The sequence below is a fragment of the Coregonus clupeaformis genome, chromosome 1, assembly GCF_020615455.1.
Source record: "Coregonus clupeaformis isolate EN_2021a chromosome 1, ASM2061545v1, whole genome shotgun sequence".
NCBI lineage: Eukaryota > Metazoa > Chordata > Actinopteri > Salmoniformes > Salmonidae > Coregonus > Coregonus clupeaformis.
Genome location: NC_059192.1, coordinates 25,364,480 through 25,387,341, shown reverse-complemented (window position 1 = coordinate 25,387,341; position 22,862 = coordinate 25,364,480). Strand labels below are relative to the sequence as shown.

The 22,862-nt window shown below is 40.0% G+C and overlaps 2 protein-coding genes across 2 annotated transcripts; one reads left to right on the top strand and one right to left on the bottom strand.

The window, feature by feature from the left end:
- The first annotated feature begins 1,759 nt into the window (after nucleotides 1-1,759).
- On the top strand, nucleotides 1,760-11,342 carry cd79b (CD79b molecule, immunoglobulin-associated beta). Its single transcript, XM_041874248.2, has 5 exons — nucleotides 1,760-1,941; nucleotides 4,432-4,755; nucleotides 5,051-5,169; nucleotides 5,512-5,565; nucleotides 10,298-11,342. The coding sequence occupies exons 1-5, from the start codon at nucleotides 1,878-1,880 to the stop codon at nucleotides 10,394-10,396; spliced, it is 660 nt and encodes a 219-aa protein (XP_041730182.1). The 5' UTR covers nucleotides 1,760-1,877; the 3' UTR covers nucleotides 10,397-11,342.
- Nucleotides 11,343-11,661: 319 nt separating this feature from the next.
- On the bottom strand, nucleotides 11,662-13,662 carry LOC121561855 (interferon a3-like). Its single transcript, XM_041874319.1, has 5 exons — nucleotides 13,525-13,662; nucleotides 13,285-13,359; nucleotides 12,926-13,072; nucleotides 12,269-12,346; nucleotides 11,662-11,772 (listed from the first exon to the last, which is right to left on the bottom strand). The coding sequence occupies exons 1-5, from the start codon at nucleotides 13,660-13,662 to the stop codon at nucleotides 11,674-11,676; spliced, it is 537 nt and encodes a 178-aa protein (XP_041730253.1). The 3' UTR covers nucleotides 11,662-11,673.
- Between the last annotated feature and the right edge of the window lie 9,200 nt (nucleotides 13,663-22,862).

Sequence of the window (22,862 nt, the reverse complement as noted above, 5' to 3'; positions counted from 1 at the left end):
AAGGTTAGGAATGAACTCTGAATGGTTAAGGTAGCGGTTCCCAAACTAGGGGTCGCGACCCCATAAGGTGTTGCCTGATAGGGAAATGGGGTTGCTGGAGAATTTGAACACGCATTAGAGACATTATGTCAGACTAATTTGCAATTGACTGTCATAGCCCCACATTAAAAGTACTGTATGTTATCGTAAGTTGAGAAGACAATCAGAAATACTGTCAGAATGTTTTGCAATTGACTGCTATAGCCCCAAATAAAAAAGTAAACATTGGCTGATAATCACTTTTTCTTTTCACATATTTGGGGTCGCAAGAATTTTCAGATATCAAAATGGGGTCGTGGATGAAAAGCGTTTGGGAACGCCTGGGTTAAGGTAAGGGTTAAGGTTTGGGAGAGGCTTCAATCAAAAGTTTAAAAAACTGCATTTTATTGATGGATTTGAACTTGCAACCATTGGAATCGGAGGCAGGTGCTTATGGTGGTTACGATAAGGGTTAAGGTTTGGGATAGGCCTAAAACAAAAATCTCAAATACAACTTTCTAGCGCTGGATTCAAACGTGAAACCTTTGGAATCAGAGGCACAAACAAACAAAATAAAAATGGTCAAAAACAACTTTCTATTGCTGGATTCAAACTTGCAACCTTTGGGATCAGAGGCACAAACAAACAAAAACAACTTTCTATCGCTGGATTCAAACTTACAACCTTTGGAATCAGAGGGTTAAGGTTTGGGATAGGGTTTAGGTTTAGGATAGGCTTAAAACAAAAATCCCAAAAAAATAATTATATTGCTGGATTCGAACTTGCAACCTTTGGAATCAGAAGCACAAAAACAAAAACAATTGTCTAAAACTACTTTCTATCGCTGGATTCAAACTTGCTACCTTCGGAATCTGAGGCACAAACAAACATAATTGTTTTGTTGTTGTCAAAAACAACCTTTTATCGCTGGATTCAAACTTGCTACCTTTGGCCCTTTGAAATCAGAGGCAGATGTTTCACACTCTCGATCCCCCAAAACCTTCATGCGACACCTGACTCAGGACCTCCAGTTTGAGAACCACTGGCCTACATTAAAAAAAACATTTTTATTTTTTTCATACTGGCCCCCCATGGGAATCAAACCCACAACCCTGGCGTTGCAAGTGCCATGCTCTACCAACTGAGCTACATGGGGCAACATGATACGGGCCCAACATGTTGCAGCAGATAATGCTAAACACACAGCACCACATTGCTTTATCATGCTGTATGTTACATGAGGTATTGGAGGGAGGGGTCTCCATTTTAAAATAGGGGCTCTGATAAGCATGGTTGAGCGGATTATGTAAAATATCACACGAGTGCACTTTATTTGGACATACAATATGTGGACACAAGCTGCAGAGGAAAGATAATGTTTGTTGAAAACTGTTTGTCGACTAATTGTTTTCTAAATGTAGTTTAATGAACTTGGGTCATACCTGTTAGTGTGTGACTTCAGTTTGTGTTTGGTAGTTTGCAACTTAAATGGATAGCTCAACCAAATTACAAATTCACATTTTGTTTCCTTACCTTGTAAGCAGTCTACAGACAAGGACAGAGTGCAATTCACTCTTTGTGGTTGTTTATCTAGCCACTGCTACCATCCGCTAACTTTGGCATTTTCCAAACTAGCATGTAAGTCAAACAAGATTGCAATTTTGTAATTTGGGTGGACTATCCCTTTAATTATATCCTGTCTCTCATTTGTTTGATTATCTTGAATGGGGCATGTGCTACCAAACAGTGGTCACACCCACTGATGCTGGTGTCTCTCTCCACACTATAGTCAAGGTGCTAGTTTCTGCATAGATTATTTTGGGCTAGTTCAACTTGTGCTTTTACAATCTACAGTAGTAATGTTGACCACCATGCGCTGGCTACTGTTTGGATGTTGTGGGCTCGCCTTTGTGAACCTCTCAGGTAAGAGACTATTACACTGACTTATTTGAGAGTGATTCCTAGCATGTGTGCTGACAAATGAGACATAAAATACTAGAGTCATCACTTTACATAAAGCATTACATTTAAACAGCTCTTGAAGTTACCTTTTTATCGATATTTACCAATATTTTTTACATTGGACATATATAAACGTTTGTTTTGCATGTTTTTTTGTTGTTGTTGCATTGGACCACAACTCCAGCATTGTGTTTCCTGCCCATCTGTTTAAAAGAGGAAGTCAAACTAACCTCACAACATATCAGTCATAAACATTTAGTTATGATCCATGTACAATTTGTTACATCCAAGATATAATAATAATATAATATGCCATTTAGCAGACGCTTTTATCCAAAGCGGCATACAGTCATGCGTGCATACATTTTTACGTATGGGTGGTCCCGGGGATCGAACCCACTACCCTGGCGTTACAAGCGCCATGCTCTACCAATTGAGCTACAGACGACCACGATTGTTTAATCCATTCCATTGTATTATTGGTATTAGCCATTATTTTTATTTATTTTTTACATTTACTTCGTAAATTTGTGTCGTGGTAAAATAAGCAGAATATCTATTAGGCTGTTACTGTAAAACAGGCATACGGTCATTTGAAATAGCTTGAGTAGGTTTATACATTATTCATATACTGATGTCTAACGTGCTTACACATTTATATATTATATAAGTAATCATACAGTGCCTTCGGAAAGTGTTCAGACCACTTTACTTTTTCCACATTTTGTTATGTTACAGCCTTATTCTAAAATGGATTAAATAAATAAAAATCCTCATCAACCTACACGCAATACCCAATAATGACAAAGCAAAAACTGTTTTTTAGATATTTTTACTAATTTATTAAAAATAAAAAACAGAAATGCCTTATTTACATAAATATTCAGACCCTTTGCTATGAGACTCGAAATTGAGCTCAGGTGCTTCCTGTTTCCATTGAGCATCCTTAAAATGTTTCTACAACTTGATTGGAGTCCACCTGTGGTAAATTCAATTTATTGGACATGATTTGGAAAGGCACACCTGTCTATTTAAGGTCCCACAGTTGACAGTGCATGTCTGAGCAAAAACAAAGCCATGAGGTCGAAATAATTGTCCGTAGAGCTCCGAGACAGGATTGTTTCAAGGCACAGATCTGGGGAAGAGTACCAAAAAATGTCTGCAGCATTGAAGATCCCCAAGAACACAGTGGCCTCCATCATTCTTAAATGGAAGAAGTTTGCCAAACTGAGCAATCGGGGAAGCAGGGCCTTGGTCAGGGAAATGACCAAGAACCCGATGGTCACTCTGACAGAGCTCTAGAGTTCCTCTGTGGAGATGGGAGAAACTTCCAGAAGGACAACCATCTCTGCCGCACTCCACCAATCAGGCCTTTATGGTAGAGTGGCCAGACGGAAGCCACTCCTCAGTAAAATAAACATGACGGCCCGCTTGGAGTTTGCCAAAGGCACCTAAAGACTCTCAGACCATGAGAAACAAGATTATCTGGTCTAATGAAACCAAGATTAAACTCTTTGGCCTGAATGCCAAGCGTCAGGTCTGGAGAAAACCTGGCACCATCCCTACGGTGAAGCATGGTGGTGGTAGCATCATGCTGTGGGGGTGTTTTTCAGCGGCAGGGACTGGGAGACTAGTCAGGATCGAGGCAAAGATGAACGGCACAAAGTACAGAGAGATCCTAGATGAAAACATGCTCCAGGTCGCTCAGGACCTCAGACTGGGGCGAAGGTTCACCTTCCAACAGGACAACGACCCTAAGCACACAGCCAAGACAACGCAGGAGTGGCTTCGGGACAAGTCTCTGAGTGGCCCAGCCAGAGCCCGGACTTGAACATGATCGAACATCTCTGGAGAGACCTGAAAATAGCTGTGCAGCAACATTCCCCATCCAACCTGACAGAGCTTGAGAGGATCTGCAGAGAAGAATGGGAGAAACTCCCCAAATACAGGTGTGCCGAGCTTGTAGCGTCATACCCAAGAGGACTGGAGGCTGTAATTGCTGCCAAAGGTGCTTCAACAAAGTACTGAGTAAAGGGTCTGAATACTTATGTAAATGTGATATATATATTAATTTTTTTATGAATTAGCAAACATTTTTAAAAACCTGTTTTTGCTTTGTCATTATGGGGTGTTGTGTGTAGATTTATGAGGGAAAAAAACATTTTAATACATTTTAGAATAAGGCTGTAACCTAACAAAATGTGGAAAGTTAAGGGGTCTGAATACTTTCCGAAGGCACTGTATATTAAAGATCATATGAATTATATGAAAGATTAATGTTTGATTATCTATGTGACATTTGCCATTTCATCATAACAAATATCTTACAACATTTGCTAATTCATCATGTCAATTTAACAGTAGTAGGTTTTATAAGAGTTCAACGGCTACGGTTCCATCACCTGTCTCACTGACCAAACCTTATGTCTCTCATCCCACACGTCTCTCCAGTGGCTTTAAACAGGACCCTACAGGTCATCCAGAAGCCTCGTTTCTATGGGGTGAAGACCAATAACATTGTAACCATATCCTGTGTGGGATCGGACAAAACCCAGCCTGCCACGGTTGACTGGTACAAGGCCTCAGAATACAACGTTGTCCCAGTGAAGAGGAAGATAGTCAAGATAGAGGGGGAGCGGGTCACTGTGTGGAAAGTTGGCGTGACACAAAATGCCTTGATCAGAATCAAACATATAGGGATGGAGGACAGTGGAGTGTACTTCTGTCTGATGAACAACATCACCTGGGGGCCAGGGACAGAGCTACAAGTGTACAGTACGTATAGCCCAATTCAGTCTCAGCTGGTGACGTAAAATGTTAGGAATGATTGGATGAAAATAATTTTGAATCGTTTTTGTCAATGGGATGACATCTGTTTAAGGAGATGTACTGCTTTATTAGTATGATTTAAAATATATACATAATCCGCGTCATCGTCATCCTCATCCTCAGATTTGAAGATTGTCAAAGATTGTAAAAACGTGTAATTTACAAATGTACAAACTCATACATCTCTCTCTCTCTCTCTCTCTCTCTCTCTCTCTCTCTCTCTGTGTGTATGTGTGTAAAGGATCCTCTAACCCTGAAAGGGCAGAAAGGAGGAGCAAGCTGAAGGATGCTTTGATCTTTCTCCAGGCGCTACTCTTGACATTGTTTGCTCTTGCCCCACTGCTACGCCACCAATCCCTTGTGAGTCGCATGACACAATAAACATACATAACTGAAAACCCCAGCAAAAACAAAATGATGTATTTGAATGCATTGTTGGGTGTGATTTGAATATGTTTGAATGTACCTGACACAACAAAACAAATGAAACAAGTTATTCACATTGAATACTCACCTTCTGAACTTTGACCTTTTCAAACGTTTCATTATTTTGACACAAATGTGAGATGGTACAGTGTGTGATACAGTATGTGTAAAATATATGGGCCAATTTAGATAATACACATTGCATACATATGTACAATTTGATACTTGGTTTTTATCATGCAGAATTGTTTTCAGTTGTCTCTCATTTTCTTTCAGTTGAAGAAGGAAGATGCAATTTACGAGGAACCTGAACATGATCACATCTATGAGGTACAGTATGTTAATGATGATAACCGGGTCTTCTGTTGTTTTTGATGAAAATGGAGCTAAAACCACCTCAATTCTCTATAAGTTCTCCCTACCATATTGTATGCTGTGATGTAGTGTAACAGTTTGGTTTATATTAGAAGGACAAGACATCAGGGTTTGGGTCAATTCCGTTTTAATTCATGTCTGTTTAGGGAATGTAGGCCTATTGAAAATCAGGTTGTACCTTATTTTATGATACAAAGGTAACACTGTAATAACTGAGTTTCTTTGGGATTCATTAAAACTTATACCACTCAGAGCCATTTGGTATCATTACCATTAGTAACTACCGTATAGTACCAGAAAGTATCCATTGTTACCACACAATTTCTCTTTATGGAGTGGCTGTGCAACCTGTGTTCAGGACACCTATTCATGTGCACTAAACAACCTTATGTTCTGCACATGTTACTTTACGAAAAAATTAATGGATTGAGTGCAGCCCATGCAAAAAAACTGATATCTCTAATTTAAACAGACTGATTTTTATGGGAATGTTTTTATTATACTAATTAGATTTCTGCAGGGAATTGTAAATTACTAACATTTAACATTTTTGTAGGGGTTGATACATGGCAAATCAAGTCTGACATTTTAAAGTGGAAATTACAAACTTTATAAGCCTTTGTAAACCTTCAATAGACTACAGGTTTCCTACATCAACAGGGTGATCAAATTAAGATCATGCACCTGTAGGGAATTACAGACAGCATAAAACCAACAAAGATTTACTCAAATGATGTCTTAAAATAGATTCAACATAGGATAGCGATACACGGCACATAGGCTGCCGGTAGATTAATTCCAGCCCTGTGAGTTCTAAATCAAATTAAACCAGTTGAAATCGCACTTTAATAGTAATAAACTTCAGAATTGCATTTGGGTATACGTATACACTGTACAGGCTTATCTATGGATTATGCACCCATGAAACGGGCTATCAGCCTACTCAGTGACACCCACAGAACACAACTCTGTAGAGTATACACAAATATTAGCTTAATAGCTCTTATTGTGGGACTTTGACTGTGGCAAATCCCCTCCCCACTTAGTCTATTATGTGTGTTGAATATTCATGAGGAGGTGATAGTCAATGCCACTCCGACATTGCTCGTCCTAATATTTATATATTTCTTAATTCCATTCTTTTACTTTTAGATTTGTGTGTATTGTTGTGAATTGTTAGATACTAGTGCACTGTTGGAGCTAGGAACACAAGCATTTCGGTACACCCGCAATAACATCTGCAAAATATGTGTATGTGTAGAACAAGAAGGCCCGCACACTGTTAAAGCTCACAATTCACCGCTTTATTGACAACGTTTCGATCCGAAACGGATCTTCGTGAGGTCGAACAAACTGAGTGCTCACATCCCAAAATATACACATTTCACCTCACATGACCATTGTGGACATGACACACGGTGGGTGCAAAAAACATTTGTTTATCTCTAATAATTTAATAATTTAATAACAATGAGATGGGTACATGTAGTGGTTCCAGAAAATAATATATATTTACAAAATGACCAAGTGGGTAACCTGGAAGGCAAGACAAATCAAAGTAAAGTGACATATTCATGTAAGAAATGGTCTGATATCATGGTGATATGATATGGTGATCTGATATCTTGGTTCAGACCTCTAGGAGACATGGTACACAAACGGAGAATCCAATACAATTATCTTCTCAATAATAGATTATCAATAGCTCCGCCCCTCCTAGGAGTCTTAACATGTTCGATGCCAATGTATCTCAACGAGCTAATGTTGTGACGAGCCTCCATGAAATGCGCAGCCACAGGGTTTCTCTGGTCATTTGTCCTGAGACCCATGGGGCGGCGCACAATTGGCCCAGCGTCGTCTATGGTAGGGGAGGGAATGGCCGGCAGGGATGTAGCTCAGTTGGTAGAGCAAGGCGTTTGCAATGCCAGGGTTGTGGGTCATATTTTTATAACGTTCCCTTGCGTCATGCAGCCATTCCTCTGGGTAACCCCGCTGTCTGAAACGCTCATCCAGATGGTCGGCTTGTTTGTCATAGTCACTGTGTACTACAAATCCTGCGTATGCGACTGTATTGGCTACTGGGGAGGCTCTTTTTTAGGGGTGTAGGGTGGAAGCTGTCTCCGCGTAACAGGGAATTCCTGTCCGTCGGCTTCCTGTATAGATCCGTACTAAAACCACCCCCATCCCTCTCAATCAAAATGTCAAGGAAACGTATTTCATGCGCATCAAAGGTGAGGGTGAATTTCAAATGTTCACTGCTTGTATTGATGAAGGAGTGGAATCGATGTCTAATATGGCGCAATAATGGATTATTAGGGTTGAAAATCACATTATACAAAAAAAAATAAGATTGGCATAATTCGGTGCCATTTTACTTCCCATAGCAGTTCCCTTCTGTTGAATGAACATGTAATTTTCAAACATGAAAAAGTTATTAGTCAGAACAATCTCAGCAAGTTCAACGATACAGTTAGTGCTAGGGAGTGTGTCAATGGGTCGTTGGCTGAGGTAGTGTGCAATGGCTTCTAGGCCTCCCTGATGGGGGATTTAAGTATACAGTGATTCAACATCAAAGCAAGCCATAAACGTCTCCCATTGATATTGTGCATTGTCTTTAAAGTGTTAATCATGTCCATTGAATCGCGTACTTTCATGAACTCATATTATTTTTGCATGATGTCTCCACTTTCCACAAGAGACTTCAGCTTGCAGTGAATTTCATCTTTGAAGAGTGGTGTGGGATCACGTGACAATTTCTGATAGAAAGTGGTGTTGTTCATTCACATAGTCATCACGGTTTAACAACACCACAGTTCCGCCCTTGTCAGCATTACACACTATCAAAGTGGAATAATTTTTTTAAACATCCAATGCTTGCCTCTGTTCTTTAGGAGTATTATTGTAGACTCTGTATTCTCGTTTCTTATTCAAAATCTGAGACACATCTTTTTCCGCCAATCTGCAGTATGTTTCTAGGGAGGGATTTCTGTATCTGGGCGGACAAAAAGTGGATTTGGCTCGAAAAGGGGTATTCGTTCTGTGGGAAATGTAATTCTCTATTGTGTAACCCATAGTCTGAACACTCGTCTCACCCATACTTGACACATCCACATTTGGAGTCTTATCATTTATGGGACAAAATAACTCCCTAAGTCTCAATGTATGAAAGAATTTCTGAAACTCTATTGTGGTGTCAAAGTCATTACATGATGCAATAGGGACGAAAGAAAAGCCCTTACTCAAGGTCAACTCACATGAGGTGGTGATGGGACGTGAAGAAAGGTTAATCACACTCAGGCATTCTGACTGCGTGTCCAATAGCGGCCTTGTTCCTCTGTGTATGTGACCAATAACATATGATTTGATTTGATTTCCCACAGTCAAAGTCCTGCAATAAGAGCTATGACGCTAATATTTGTGTAAACTCTACAGAGTTGTCTTCTGTGGGTGTCACTGAGTAGGTTGATACCTCCATTTCATGGGTGCACAATTCATAGGTTAGGTTGTACAGTGAATTATAAATGTTCAATACGCACAATAGACTAAGCGGGGATGTGATTTTCCACAGTCAAAGTCCCACATTAAGAGCTGTGACGCTAATATTTTTGTAAACTTTACAGAGTTGAGTTCCGTTGGTGTCACTGAGTAATTGATTTTTTACAATTAACTAATAATTGTATTTTGTTAAATGTATATAACAACATTTCAACCTTGTTTAGCATTATCTAGCCCAATTGTGGCATGATTCCACTATTTATATCTGTTTGTATCAGTTTCAATGGAGGACTTTTATTTTGAAGGCAAACCACCGATTCCACTATTGTTGCTCAAGCTAATGTTGTTCACGACACACAGGTCGATGCACCTGCCTTCTTATTAAATACTAGGTGAATACCAGAGAAAACATACTGTAAAATAGCTGAAGTGAAATTATATCCAAGGTTTCATTAATTGAATTGATGAATTCAAAGTCAATTCATGTTCTAAATGACCTGGAGTTGAAATACATATGAGTCTAACTTTAGAGGTGATCAGCTCTGTGACAAACAGGAAATTGTGCTTTTCCTGACAGCTGCATGCTTCTTTCTCTCTCTCTCTCTTTCCCTCCCTCTCTTTCTCTCTCTCTCTGCTTCAGTGACTCTTTAACCACATCTTGTTTGTTATCATTGTCATAATGTGGCTAACAAAATGTTTTCATTTCAGCATTTGCTAAGGTGGTGTTTCCTTTTTTTGTGTTTGTGCATGTTGAAAACGTTGTGTGTCATCATTCCAGCTTACACTTCTTATTTTCTGCTTTCGTTTGGCCTCCCCCCAAAATTATATAAATGGTGGGCCTTCATCTTCCTTAAGTACTGCTTCTAATTACAATAGTACGGAAATATTTAGATACTACTATTGCTCTAATTCGATTTGCACAATCAACTTGCACAAGCAATTGTTGATATACCAGTAATGATATACCAATGGCATAACAATCAAATTGTCATTAACAAATGTGATTAATGTAAGAGCAGCACACTGGACATAAACTGTAGCCTACTATTGTATTTATTTGTATGATTGTATTCATTGCATGTGCACAAAATTCAATTTCATCACAATACATTTAGTTGTAATGTAGTAAATCGTTTATTTTCCCACCTTTTTTTCCATCCCCACCCCATTTTTCTTTATTTGACGCATGCAGGGCTTGGAGATTGAGCATTGTGGGGGTTTGTATGAGGACATCTCAGTGTATGCCCAGCCTGGGCCAGCAGAGGGTGCTGCAGCTTGGAAGCAGGAGTGAGCTGCATGGGGGCTGAGCTGGGGACTGAGCTGGGGACTGAGCTCTCCTGTCATCCACTGCATCTCAATGCATATCTGGGCCCGTATTCATTAAGCGTCTCAGAATAGGATTGCTGATCTATGATCAGTTTTGCCTCATAGATTAACATGAATAGACAAGGGGGACCTGATCCAAGATCAGCACCCGTACTCTGAGATGCTTTATGAATACGTGTCTGGACTCATAGGCTAATGTCTCATCCATGGTGTTTCAGGATGTATCTTATGTTTAGTGATTTGTTCAGATGACCACTATTTCTTTATGTTATAGATCCATCCATATGGGTAATGTCATTTTAGAATACATTTTTGCATGTTCTTTTTGATATGTTCTATATAAGATACACGTAGAGGAACAGATTGTTGATTCATGTTCCAAATAGCATATTTTTCTCTCTTTTCAACTATCTCAAATGTGTTTGTTTTCTTTTCAGTTGTGTTTGATTTGGTGTTTTTATAAAGGAGTTTTGAGTTGGTGCTACTATTTTGATTGTTATATGATAGGATGAATGCGACAAAGTTAGTTATTGTAATGCTTGTCTAATGGGGCTTGTCCATAGAAAGGCTCTCTCTTTTCAGCTTCTCCTGTTTCAGTTGTAAATACTCAACCTGACCACACCCCTTCAAATTGTATCAATGTGGGGGTTTTGTTAAGTGGACATGTGGCTTGGATAAATATGTAGGCTATCCTTTGCTGATTGCTAATAATGTTATAATTTTGCCTGTTCTATGATATGGCAGCATTGTAAAGTGGACTTTGCCTTTACTTTTTTTTCTTGTCTTTTGACATTTGTTTCCAGAGAAAGTTGTTTTGTCTAGATCTGTCATTTTTGCCAAAACATCACAATGCCCCAAAGTACAATTGTTTAGGAATATTAAAACTATTACTATACCATGAAATTATTAAACAGTAATTGCCAAATCCATATGTAGTCAAAAATGCATTTAATGAAGTAGCAGGTAAAAGCATACATCTATAGCAATTTTGTGTATAAAAATGTCCATTGCATAGAAACATCTAGTCAATTACAAATGTATCCAGCAATCATCCCAAAAGAATAAATACAAGTTAATAAATACCCCCATAAATAAATAAATAGATTTTAAAACAGATTTAAAAAAAAACATATTTCCATGTGGAATCAATAAATATAAATCAATAAAAAAAACTGGCGAAATACATGATGTCACTCATATGAGACGATAAATTGTGAACATAATTATTACGTTGCTCTGAGTTTAGGTGCTGTTTTCTGTAGCTGAACCCAGAAGAACCAGCCTCCTCAGATGTCTCCTGGCCTCTTTCCTGACCAGCTCCCATGCATGAGCACTGTATGCCTGCAGATTGATGACAAAATCACAAACATATTAGCAGTTGAATATCAGAATACCCTCATCATACAGAAGGCAACATTGCCTTTAAATTTCTATCGCACTGTAGTGCAGCTCTTCAGTATTAAGGCTTGAATTGAGCCCTAAATTAGACAAGTACATGTTACTGCAGTGTAGGTAGGTACACATTGTTAAATCTGTTTGCACCATGAACAGTTTCAAGTATTTACGAAATACATTGGGATAAACTGAGTGAACTAAAACAACAATTATTGGATGAGCGGAGGTTTAGCCAAAATTAATCATGTATTTATTTTTGTATTTACAAATACAATGTACTTACACTGTACTTGCCAGTGTAACTACCATTTTCAATGTATGTATATTGTTATGGACACATATGTAGAAGATTATTGTAAAATGGGATCCAATGGCTCACTGTGGCCATGATGATTCATCTCGTTATGGCCATATATGAAATATTATTTCAATAAAAACTCACCATTCTTTTAAGGACGTGGTTGTTCAGCCTCTTGAAGTACATATGCAGATTCTTGCTCTTTTTTTTCTGGGCCGTAACCTGGATTGATGATAAAAGCATGACTGAATGTTGATATCGCCTATGACTTATTTTCAATGCTTTGTGTTTCCCTACAAATAGATTACCAATTTAAATAAACGGCCCATTAAAGTATAACACAAGTGTGAGTAGTTTAAATAATTTTAGGGAAAAAATGTGCACTATAGTTACAGTCTGTTTGTGGAATAAAAGTAATGTTCTCAATCTGAATATTGCATTGTGGTCCTCTGTAGCTCAGCTGGTAGAGCACGGCGCTTGTAACGCCAAGGTAGTGGGTTCGATCCCCGGGACCACCCATACACAAAAATGTATGCACGCACGACTGTAAGTCGCTTTGGATAAAAGCGTCTGCTAAATGGCATATTATTATTATATTCCACCAACTCTCTGAGACTCAGTCCATTCATTCAAATTAACAAGTGCTCATATTAAAATATCTAGCCTGCATGGTCCTAGATCTGTTTTGACAACTTGGTCGTTGTCAATGTCAAACTGAGTTGGCAAGACAGCACAAACAGATCTTGGACCAGGCTAGAGAATGTCTATTCCAGCTATAGAATATGATGATGTTATACTTACACATGACTGAAGGCCATCAGCCTGACTGGTGAGAACATTGAGGAAGATCTCCACTTTCTTCTCATCCCAGACAGAGTCATGTTCTCCATCGAACAGTTCAGCGATCTCGTCAATGGTTTGGAGGATGAACCACATTTTATCTTCAGTCTGTAAAAGGAAAGACATGAGGAAATTACTTTAACCTGATCCTTACTAAATTAATTAATATTTGCCAATCAAAATAGTTAATGATAGACATACAATAATGTTGGGGTGTTCATTATTTGGTGAATGTCAGTACAATGCTAATGCATACATCCTCTGTGCACCTGTAAATCCCATGCTAAAGGTTGACTATCTCACAAGACTGCCTAACTTACTGGTGAATATTCAGCTTGCTTGTACAGGTCCTCTGGGAAGGGTGTGCCCACACTGTCTGTAGTAAACTCCCCACCCTATGTTTTAGAAAGAAATAACCTCCATTATACATACAAATTCAATTTATGCATTCAATAATGAATGTACAATATTCAAAATCATAGAATTGAACTTCAATTTCTGTTGGCACTATCCAAATATACCAATGGTTTAGAATAACGAAAACATAAGAATCTACTCACCATAATATTGAGTAAGTTCAGTAAGGTCTCACTGTGTTGTATGAATTTGTGATCATCCATCCATCTACAGCCCATCGAGAAACCATTGCACAGGGTTAGAAACAGACAAATAAGGAAAGACTTCGTAGGCCTGTGCATTTTGGTAATGAAAACGAGACGTGGAGCAAAAAAAGTATCTATTTGTAATACAATATAGGCTTAGCTATGTCAAATGTAGCTGTCTTGTTACTACTGTTTAGGTATACCATCTTACCTGTAGGAATACGACCTTTATAGTTTCTCAAAACGAATAGGGTGAGGCCAATAGCCTATTTCACTTTCCGTACCTGAGAGCGGTTGGAAAACAATTAAGTACACAGCACATATTTACCACAACATTTGTATTAGTTTATGGTGTTTGGAAAGTCCATATATTTATCGTAGCAATATTCACACACATCGAATAGGCTACTGTAAATGTCATACCAAGCCAGCTTTGAAAAGGACGCTGTGACGCATCTAAACATGTTTGAGGCACTTTTTCCGATTTGCATGGCTTGAGCTGAGGCTATAAATTGCAATTGTTTGCAATTTTCTGTAGGCTTCGTTTACATGTAATTTTTTCGGCATTTTCTGTAAATATTAACGTAGCCTATTCAATATGATTTTATCCAGCCTATTTGTTTTATTTCATTCAGTAGCCATCGAAATTGGGCTACCTTAATGATTGCCATTTATATTAAGCCCACAATGTTATTAATTTTAAAAAACGTAGGCCTATGTTTTTTAAAACTTAATACAACAAGGTGAGCCGAGCCTCAGGCTAATGTGTGACATCATGAATATCATCTGAAGCGCATCGAAAATGCATGACAACAGCACTGATGATGAAATGTTACTGTAGTTTTACTGTAGGCTACACGTGGACCTTGCATCGAAAATATGTTTGCTGACGTTGTAATAACATGATAAGAGAGAAAGAGAGAGAGAGCCCTGATAATGAAATACTATGTAGCCTGCGGACTTTCGACACAGTGACGAGTGGGAGTAGCCTAAAATGAAACGAAACCCCAGCGCTTCACCGCGGGATTAAGAAGAAATACGTCATATTTTTGCATTGTTGTCTTAATATTACATCAAGGTGACTGACTACTACCCTATTATTAAACTGGAAATACATTTGGTTAATGAAAGAGGGCTGCAATGTGTTTCTTTGGGATCATCTCTGGGCCTACTGAAAATGAGAAATTCCTGTTTTTATAACCTTTAAGAAATAGGGCTACATAATAGGCAGGCTGAAAATGGTGCAGTGTGAGAGACTATCTGGACATTGTTACTGGGAGGTTGAGTGGAGTGGGAAGGGTTCTTCCATCAGTCTCAAGACATTAGCAGGTCAAGTAAAGACTCTGGATTGTGAAACAATGACAAGCGAGAGTTTAGAGGGCACTAAGCAGAGTTACTGGTTCAGACACAGCAATGTAAAGACCATCAGTCCTCCAGAAAAGGGGTGTATCTGGACCACAAGTAAAGAACTCTGTCCTTCTACATTGACATTTACATTTTAGTTTCAGAGGGAAGATGGTTCCACCATTCGGGTGCCAGGACAGAGAAGAGCTTGGACTGGACTGAGCGGGAGGGCCAAGAGGCCTGAGGTGGCAGAACAGAGTGCTCGGGTTGGGTTGTAGGGTTTGATCATAGCCTGAAGGTAAGGAAGGGCAGTTCCTCTTGCTGTTCCGTAGGTAAGCACCGTCTACAGTGTTTCTGACACAATGACCCTCCTCTAACATTATATATATACAGTGAGGGAAAAAAGTATTTGATCCCCTGCTGATTTTGTACGTTTGCCCACTGACAAAGAAATGATCAGTCTATAATTGTAATGGTAGGTTTATTTGAACAGTGAGAGACAGAATAAAAACAGCAAAAATCCAGAAAAACGCATGTCAAAAATGTTATAAATTGATTTGCATTATAATGAGGGAAATAAGTATTTGACCCCCTCTCAATCAGAAAGATTTCTGGCTCCCAGGTGTCTTTTATACAGGTAACGAGCTGAGATTAGGAGCACACTCTTAAAGGGAGTGCTCCTAATCTCAGTTTGTTACCTGTATAAAAGACACCTGTCCACAGAAGCAATCAATCAATCAGATTCCAAACTCTCCACCATGGCCAAGACCAAAGAGCTCTCCAAGGATGTCAGGAACAAGATTGTGGCTGGAATGGGCTACAAGACCATCGCCAAGCAGCTTGGTGAGAAGGTGACAACAGTTGGTGCGATTATTCGCAAATGGAAGAAACACAAAATAACTGGGCCTGGGGCTCCATGCAAGATATCACCTCGTGGAGTTGCCATGATCATGAGAATGGTGAGGTATCAGCCCAGAACTACACGGGAGGATCTTGTCAATGATCTCAAGGCAGCTGGGACCATAGTCACCAAGAAAACAATTGGTAACACACTATGCCGTGAAGGACTGAAATCCTGCAGCGCCCGCAAGGTCCCCCTGCTCAAGAAAGCACATATACAGGCCCGTCTGAAGTTTGCCAATGAACATCTGAATGATTCAGAGGAGAACTGGGTGAAAGTATTGTGGTCAGGTGAGACCAAAATCGAGCTCTTTGGCATCAACTCAACTCGCCGTGTTTGGAGGAGGAGGAATGCTGCCTATGACCCCAAAAACACCATCCCCACCGTCAAACATGGAGGTGGAAACATTATGCTTTGGGGGTGTTTTTCTGCTAAGGGGACAGGATAACTTCACTGCATCAAAGGGACGATGGATGGGGCCATGTGCCGTCAAATCTTGGGTGAGAACCTCCTTCCCTCAGCCAGGGCATTGAAAATGGGTCGTGGATGGGTATTCCAGCATGACAATGACCCAAAACACACGGCCAAGGCAACAAAGGAGTGGCTCAAGAAGAAGCACATTAAGGTCCTGGAGTGGCCTAGCAAGTCTCCAGACCTTAATCCCATATAAAATCTGTGGAGGGAGCTGAAGGTTCGAGTTGCCAAACGTCAGCCTTGAAACCTTAATGACTGGGAGAAGATCTGCAAAGAGGAGTGGAACAAAATCCCTCGTGAGATGTGTGAAAACCTTTTGGCCAACTACAAGAAACGTCTGACCTCTGTGATTGCCAACAAGGGTTTTTCTACCAAGTACTGAGTCATGTTTTGCAGAGGGTTCAAATACTTTAGACTGATCATGTCTTTGTCAGTTGGCAAACGTACAAAATCAGCAGGGGATCAAATACTTTTTTCCCTCACTGTATATATATATATATATACGAGGCGGTGGCTCCATCTGCTGGACGTGCCAGGTCTCGACGGGCTCCCTGGACAGGACTAATTGGGGCTGATTGGGAGCTGGTGAGTAATTAAGGGCGGATTGCTCACCAGCTGTGCAAGGCCCATAAAGCTGCCAGAAGGGCAGCACATGGGGAGGACTGGGGGAAGTAAGGTAACTTCCGTGCAGTTGGAGACGGTATCCTGGAGAGGGTCTCATGGGGGAGACCTAAACTTTTTTTTTTATTATTAATAAACCCCATTGAAACCGAGCTACGCATACTCTATCCATGTCTGATCTGTGTAAACGTCTTGACCCAAACCCCTGATCTGCCACTATATATATATATATATATGTATATATATATATATATTTATATATATTTAGCTGCAATATGATATCTAAATAGATTTGATTATTTATTTATAATATGAATCTCAGATGATTGCCTCTTGAGCTCTCTCAGTAAATTATATAATCGGAGGTCCCCAAATCCTTTGATAATCTCTCTCTGGCTAGAGAGTCCTCGTCTCAGATTACTCATTTTAATTAATGCATTTTAATAAATAAATAAATAATGAACATTAAAGAAATCGAAAGAAACCTTTAGAAAAAATGTCATTGTGATTTAGATTTTTTATGAATAATCTATGCCAATACAATACATTATGATCAGCCTACAGTATGTGCATTAACGAGCTGTGGCACTGACTGGAGAGACGAACGGAAGAACAGAAAGGTTTCATTCCCCCATTTTGTGTTCCACACCACAGCTCATAGTCATACACTAGATGGCGATGAGTGACAGCTCTTGGCTTGCCCCGTTGCCCTTTTATCTCTGTTGTCAAATTTCAGTAGATTGACGACGTGATTCATGATGATGACTACTTGTCTAGCTTGCTAGCTAAGATTTTGAAAGTAACATGATCAGTCCAATCAAAGCTACGGTAGATACAGTGGGGAAAAAAAGTATTTAGTCAGCCACCAATTGTGCAAGTTCTCCCACTTAAAAAGATGAGAGAGGCCTGTAATTTTCATCATAGGTACACGTCAACTATGACAGACAAATTAAGAAAAAAAAATCCAGAAAATCACACTGTAGGATTTTTTATGAATTTATTTGCAAAGTATGGTGGAAAATAAGTATTTGGTCACCTACAAACAAGCACGATTTCTGGCTCTCACAGACCTGTAACTTCTTCTTTAAGAGGCTCCTCTGTCCTCCACTCGTTACCTGTATTAATAGCACCTGTTTGAACTTGTTATCAGTATAAAAGACACCTGTCCACAACCTCAAACAGTCACACTCCAAACTCCACTATGGCCAAGACCAAAGAGCTGTCAAAGGACACCAGAAACAAAATTGTAGACCTGCACCAGGCTGGGAAGACTGAATCTGCAATAGGTGATCAGCTTGGTTTGAAGAAATCAACTGTGGGAGCAATTATTAGGAAATGGAAGACATACAAGTTCACTGATAATCTCCCTCGATCTGGGGCTCCACGCAAGATCTCACCCCGTGGGATCAAAATTATCACAAGAACGGTGAGCAAAAATCCCAGAACCACACAGGGGGACCTAGTGAATGACCTGCAGAGAGCTGGGACCAAAGTAACAAAGCCTACCATCAGTAACACACTACGCCGCCAGGGACTCAAATCCTGCAGTTCCAGACGTGTCCCCCTGCTTAAGCCAGTACATGTCCAGGCCCGTCTGAAGTTTACTAGAGTGCATTTGGATGATCCAGAAGAGGATTGGGAGAATGTCATATGGTCAGATGAAACCAAAATATTACTTTTTGGTAAAAACTCAACTCGTCGTGTTTGGAGGACAAAGAATGCTGAGTTGCATCCAAAGAACACCATACCTACTGTGAAGCATGGGGGTGTAAACATCATGCTTTGGGGCTGTTTTTCTGCAAAGGGAGCAGGACGACTGATCCGTGTAAAGGAAAGAATGAATGGGGCCATGTATCGTGAGATTTTGAGTGAAAATCTCCTTCCATCAGCAAGGGCATTGAAGATGAAACGTGGCTGGGTCTTTCAGCATGACAATGATCCCAAACACACTGCCCGGGCAACGAAGGAGTGGCTTCGTAAGAAGCATTTCAAGGTCCTGGAGTGGCCTAGCCAGTCTCCAGATCTCAACCCCATAGAAAATCTTTGAGGGAGTTGAAAGTCCGTGTTGCCCAGCGACAGCCCCAAAACATCACTGCTCTAGAGGAGATCTGCATGGAGGAATGGGCCAAAATAGTGTGTGAAAACCTTGTGAAGACTTACAGAAAACGTTTGACCTGTGTCATTGCCAACAAAGGGTATATAACAAAGTATTGAGAAACTTTTGTTATTGACCAAATACTTATTTTCCACCATAATTTGCAAATAAATTCATAAAAAATCCTACAATGTGATTTTCTGGATTTTTTTTTCTTATTTTGTCTGTCATAGTTGACGTGTACCTATGATGAAAATTAAAGGCCTCTCTCATCTTTTTAAGTGGGAGAACTTGCACAATTGGTGGCTGACTAAATACTTTTTTTCCCCACTGTATAACGTGATTTGACATCATTTTATCTGTGGCCAATGACCTTGAGCCTTCTTGGATGGGCACTTCTAATGTAAATCTATGTCAGCACCCAAGAGGACTCAAACTGCCTAGCTCTCCCTGTAGATTCTGCGGTGACGTAGTGTCCCCATGAGTGACGGAACACTGAGCCAATCACTGCGCAACTAAAGAAGATTACCAACGCCTACGCTCTCTATATTCCGAAACCACTAGACTGAAACATTTTGGAGCTGCCTTACTCAAGAAAGAGACCATGTTTGCAAACTGATATGTGACATGAATTAATGACAAAATAACATGCAAAACAGGCACACAAAAAATATATATATATACAGTACCAGTCAAAAGTTTGGACACACCTACTCATTCAAGGGTTTGTCTTTATTTTTTACTATTTTCTACATTGTAGAATAATAGTGAAGACATCAAAACTATGAAATAACACATATGGAATCATGTTGTAACCCAAAAAGTGTTAAACAAATCAAAATATACTTTATATTTGAGATTCTTCAAAGTAGCCACCCTTTGCCTTGATGACAGCTTTGCACACTCTTGGCATTCTCTCAACCAGCTTCATGAAGTAGTCACCTGGAATGCATTTCAATTAACAGGTGTGCCTTGTTAAAAGTTCATTTGTGGAATTTCTTTCCTCTTAATGCGTTTGAGCCAATCAGTTGTGTAGTGACAAGGTAGGGGTGGTATACAGAAGGTAGCCCTATTTGGTAAAAGACCAAGTCCATATTATGGCAAGAACAGCTCAAATAAGCAAAGAGAAACGACAGTCTATCATTACATTAAGACATGAAGGTCTGTCAATCCGGAAAATTTCAAGAAGTTTAAAAGTTTCTTCAAGTGCAGTCACAAAAACCATCAAGCGCTATGATGAAACTGGCTCTCATGAGGACTGCCAAAGGAAAGGAAGACCCAGAGTTACCTCTGCTGCAGAGGATAAGTTCATTAGAGTTACCAGCCTCAGAAATTGCAGCCCAAATAAATGCTTCACAGAGTTCAAGTAATAGACACATCTCAACATCAACTGTTCAGAGGAGACGTGAATCAGGCCTTCATGGTCGAATTGCTGCAAAGAAACCACTACTAAAGGACACCAAGAAGAAGAAGAGACTTGCTTGGGCCAAGAAACATGAGCAATGGACATTAGACCGGTGGAAATCTATCCTTTGGGCTGATGAGTCCAAATTTGAGATTGTTGGTTCCAACCGCCGTGTCTTTGTGAGATGCAGAGTAAGTGAACGGATGGCCTCCGCATGTGTGGCTCCCACCGTGAAGCATGGAGGACAAGGTTTGATGGTGTGGGGGTGCTTTTCTGGTGACACAGTGTGATTTATTTAGAATTCAAGGCACACTTAACCAGCATGGCTACCATAGCATTCTGCACTTTGAAGAATCTCAAACATAAAATATATTTGATTTGTTTAACACTTTTTTGGTTACTACATGATTCCCTATGTGTTATTTCATCGTTTTGATGTCTTCACTATTATTCTACAATGTAGAAAATAGTAAAAATAAAGAAAAACCCTGGAATGAGTAGGTGTGTCCAAACCTCTGACTAGTACTGTATATATACAGTGGGGAGAACAAGTATTTGATACACTGCCAATTTTGCAGGTTTTCCTACTTACAAAGCATGTAGAGGTCTGTAATTTTTATCATAGGTACACTTCAACTGTGAGAGACGGAATCTAAAACAAAAATCCAGAAAATCACATTGTATGATTTTTAAGTAATTCATTTGCATTTTATTGCATGACATAAGTATTTGATACATCAGAAAAGCAGAACTTAATATTTGGTACAGAAACCTTTGTTTGCAATTACAGAGATCATACGTTTCCTGTAGGTCTTGACCAGGTTTGCACACACTGCAGCAGGGATTTTGGCCCACTCCTCCATACAGACCTTCTCCAGATCCTTCAGGTTTCGGGGGTGTCGCTGGGCAATACGGACTTTCAGCTCCCTCCAAAGATTTTCTATTGGGTTCAGGTCTGGAGACTGGCTAGGCCACTCCAGGACCTTGAGATGCTTCTTACGGAGCCACTCCTTAGTTGCCCTGGCTGTGTGTTTCGGGTCGTTGTCATGCTGGAAGACCCAGCCACGACCCATCTTCAATGCTCTTACTGAGGGAAGGAGGTCGTTGGCCAAGATCTCGCGATACATGGCCCCATCCATCCTCCCCTCAATACGGTGCAGTCGTCCTGTCCCCTTTGCAGAAAAGCATCCCCAAAGAATGATGTTTCCACCTCCATGCTTCACGGTTGGGATGGTGTTCTTGGGGTTGTACTCATCCTTCTTCTTCCTCCAAACACGGAGAGTGTAGTTTAGACCAATAAGCTAAATTTTTGTCTCATCAGACCACATTACCTTCTCCCATTCCTCCTCTGGATCATCCAGATGGTTATTGGCAAACTTCAGACGGGCCTGGACATGCGCTGGCTTGAGCAGGGGGACCTTGCGTGCGCTGCAGGATTTTAATCCATGACGGCGTAGTGTGTTACTAATGGTTTTCTTTGAGACTGTGGTCCCAGCTCTCTTCAGGTCATTGACCAGGTCCTGCCGTGTAGTTCAGGGCTGATCCCTCACCTTCCTCATGATCATTGATGCCCCACGAGGTGAGATCTTGCATGGAGCCCCAGACCGAGGGTGATTGACCGTCATCTTGAACTTCTTCCATTTTCTAATAATTCCGCCAACAGTTGTTGCCTTCTCACCAAGCTGCTTGCCTATTGTCCTGTAGCCCATCCCAGCCTTGTGCAGGTCTACAATTTTATCCCTGATGTCCTTACACAGCGCTCTGGTCTTGGCCATTGTGGAGAGGTTGGAGTCTGTTTGATTGAGTGTGTGGACAGGTGTCTTTTATACAGGTAACGAGTTCAAACAGGTGCAGTTAATACAGGTAATGAGTGGAGAACAGGAGGGCGTCTTAAAGAAAAACTAACAGGTCTGTGAGAGCCGGAATTCTTACTGGTTGGTAGGTGATCAAATACTTATGTCATGCAATAAAATGCAAATTAATTACTTAAAAATCATACAATGTGATTTTCTGGATTTTTGTTTTAGATTCTGTCTCTCACAGTTGAAGTGTACCTATGATAAAAATTACAGACCTCTACATGCTTTGCAAGTAGGAAAACCTGCAAAATCGGCAGTGTATCAAATACTTGTTCTCCCCACTGTATATATATATATTTTTGCTAAACAGGTGGGGCTCAAAACAGGTGGGGCTCTGCTATTATGACGGAAGCCTGGAGGTTTTTATTGTAGGCGTGAAGATATTTCAACTTCATGTCTAGATGATAATTCCCCCGCACATTGACTCGGTACCGGTACCCCCTGTAAATATAGCCTCGTTATTGTGATTTTATTGTGCTTTTATTTTATTTTTTAACTTTATTTAGTAAATATTTTCTTAACTCTTATTTTTCTTAACTGCATTGTTGGTTAAGGGATTGTAAGTAAGCATTTCATGGTAAGGTGACACCTGTTGTA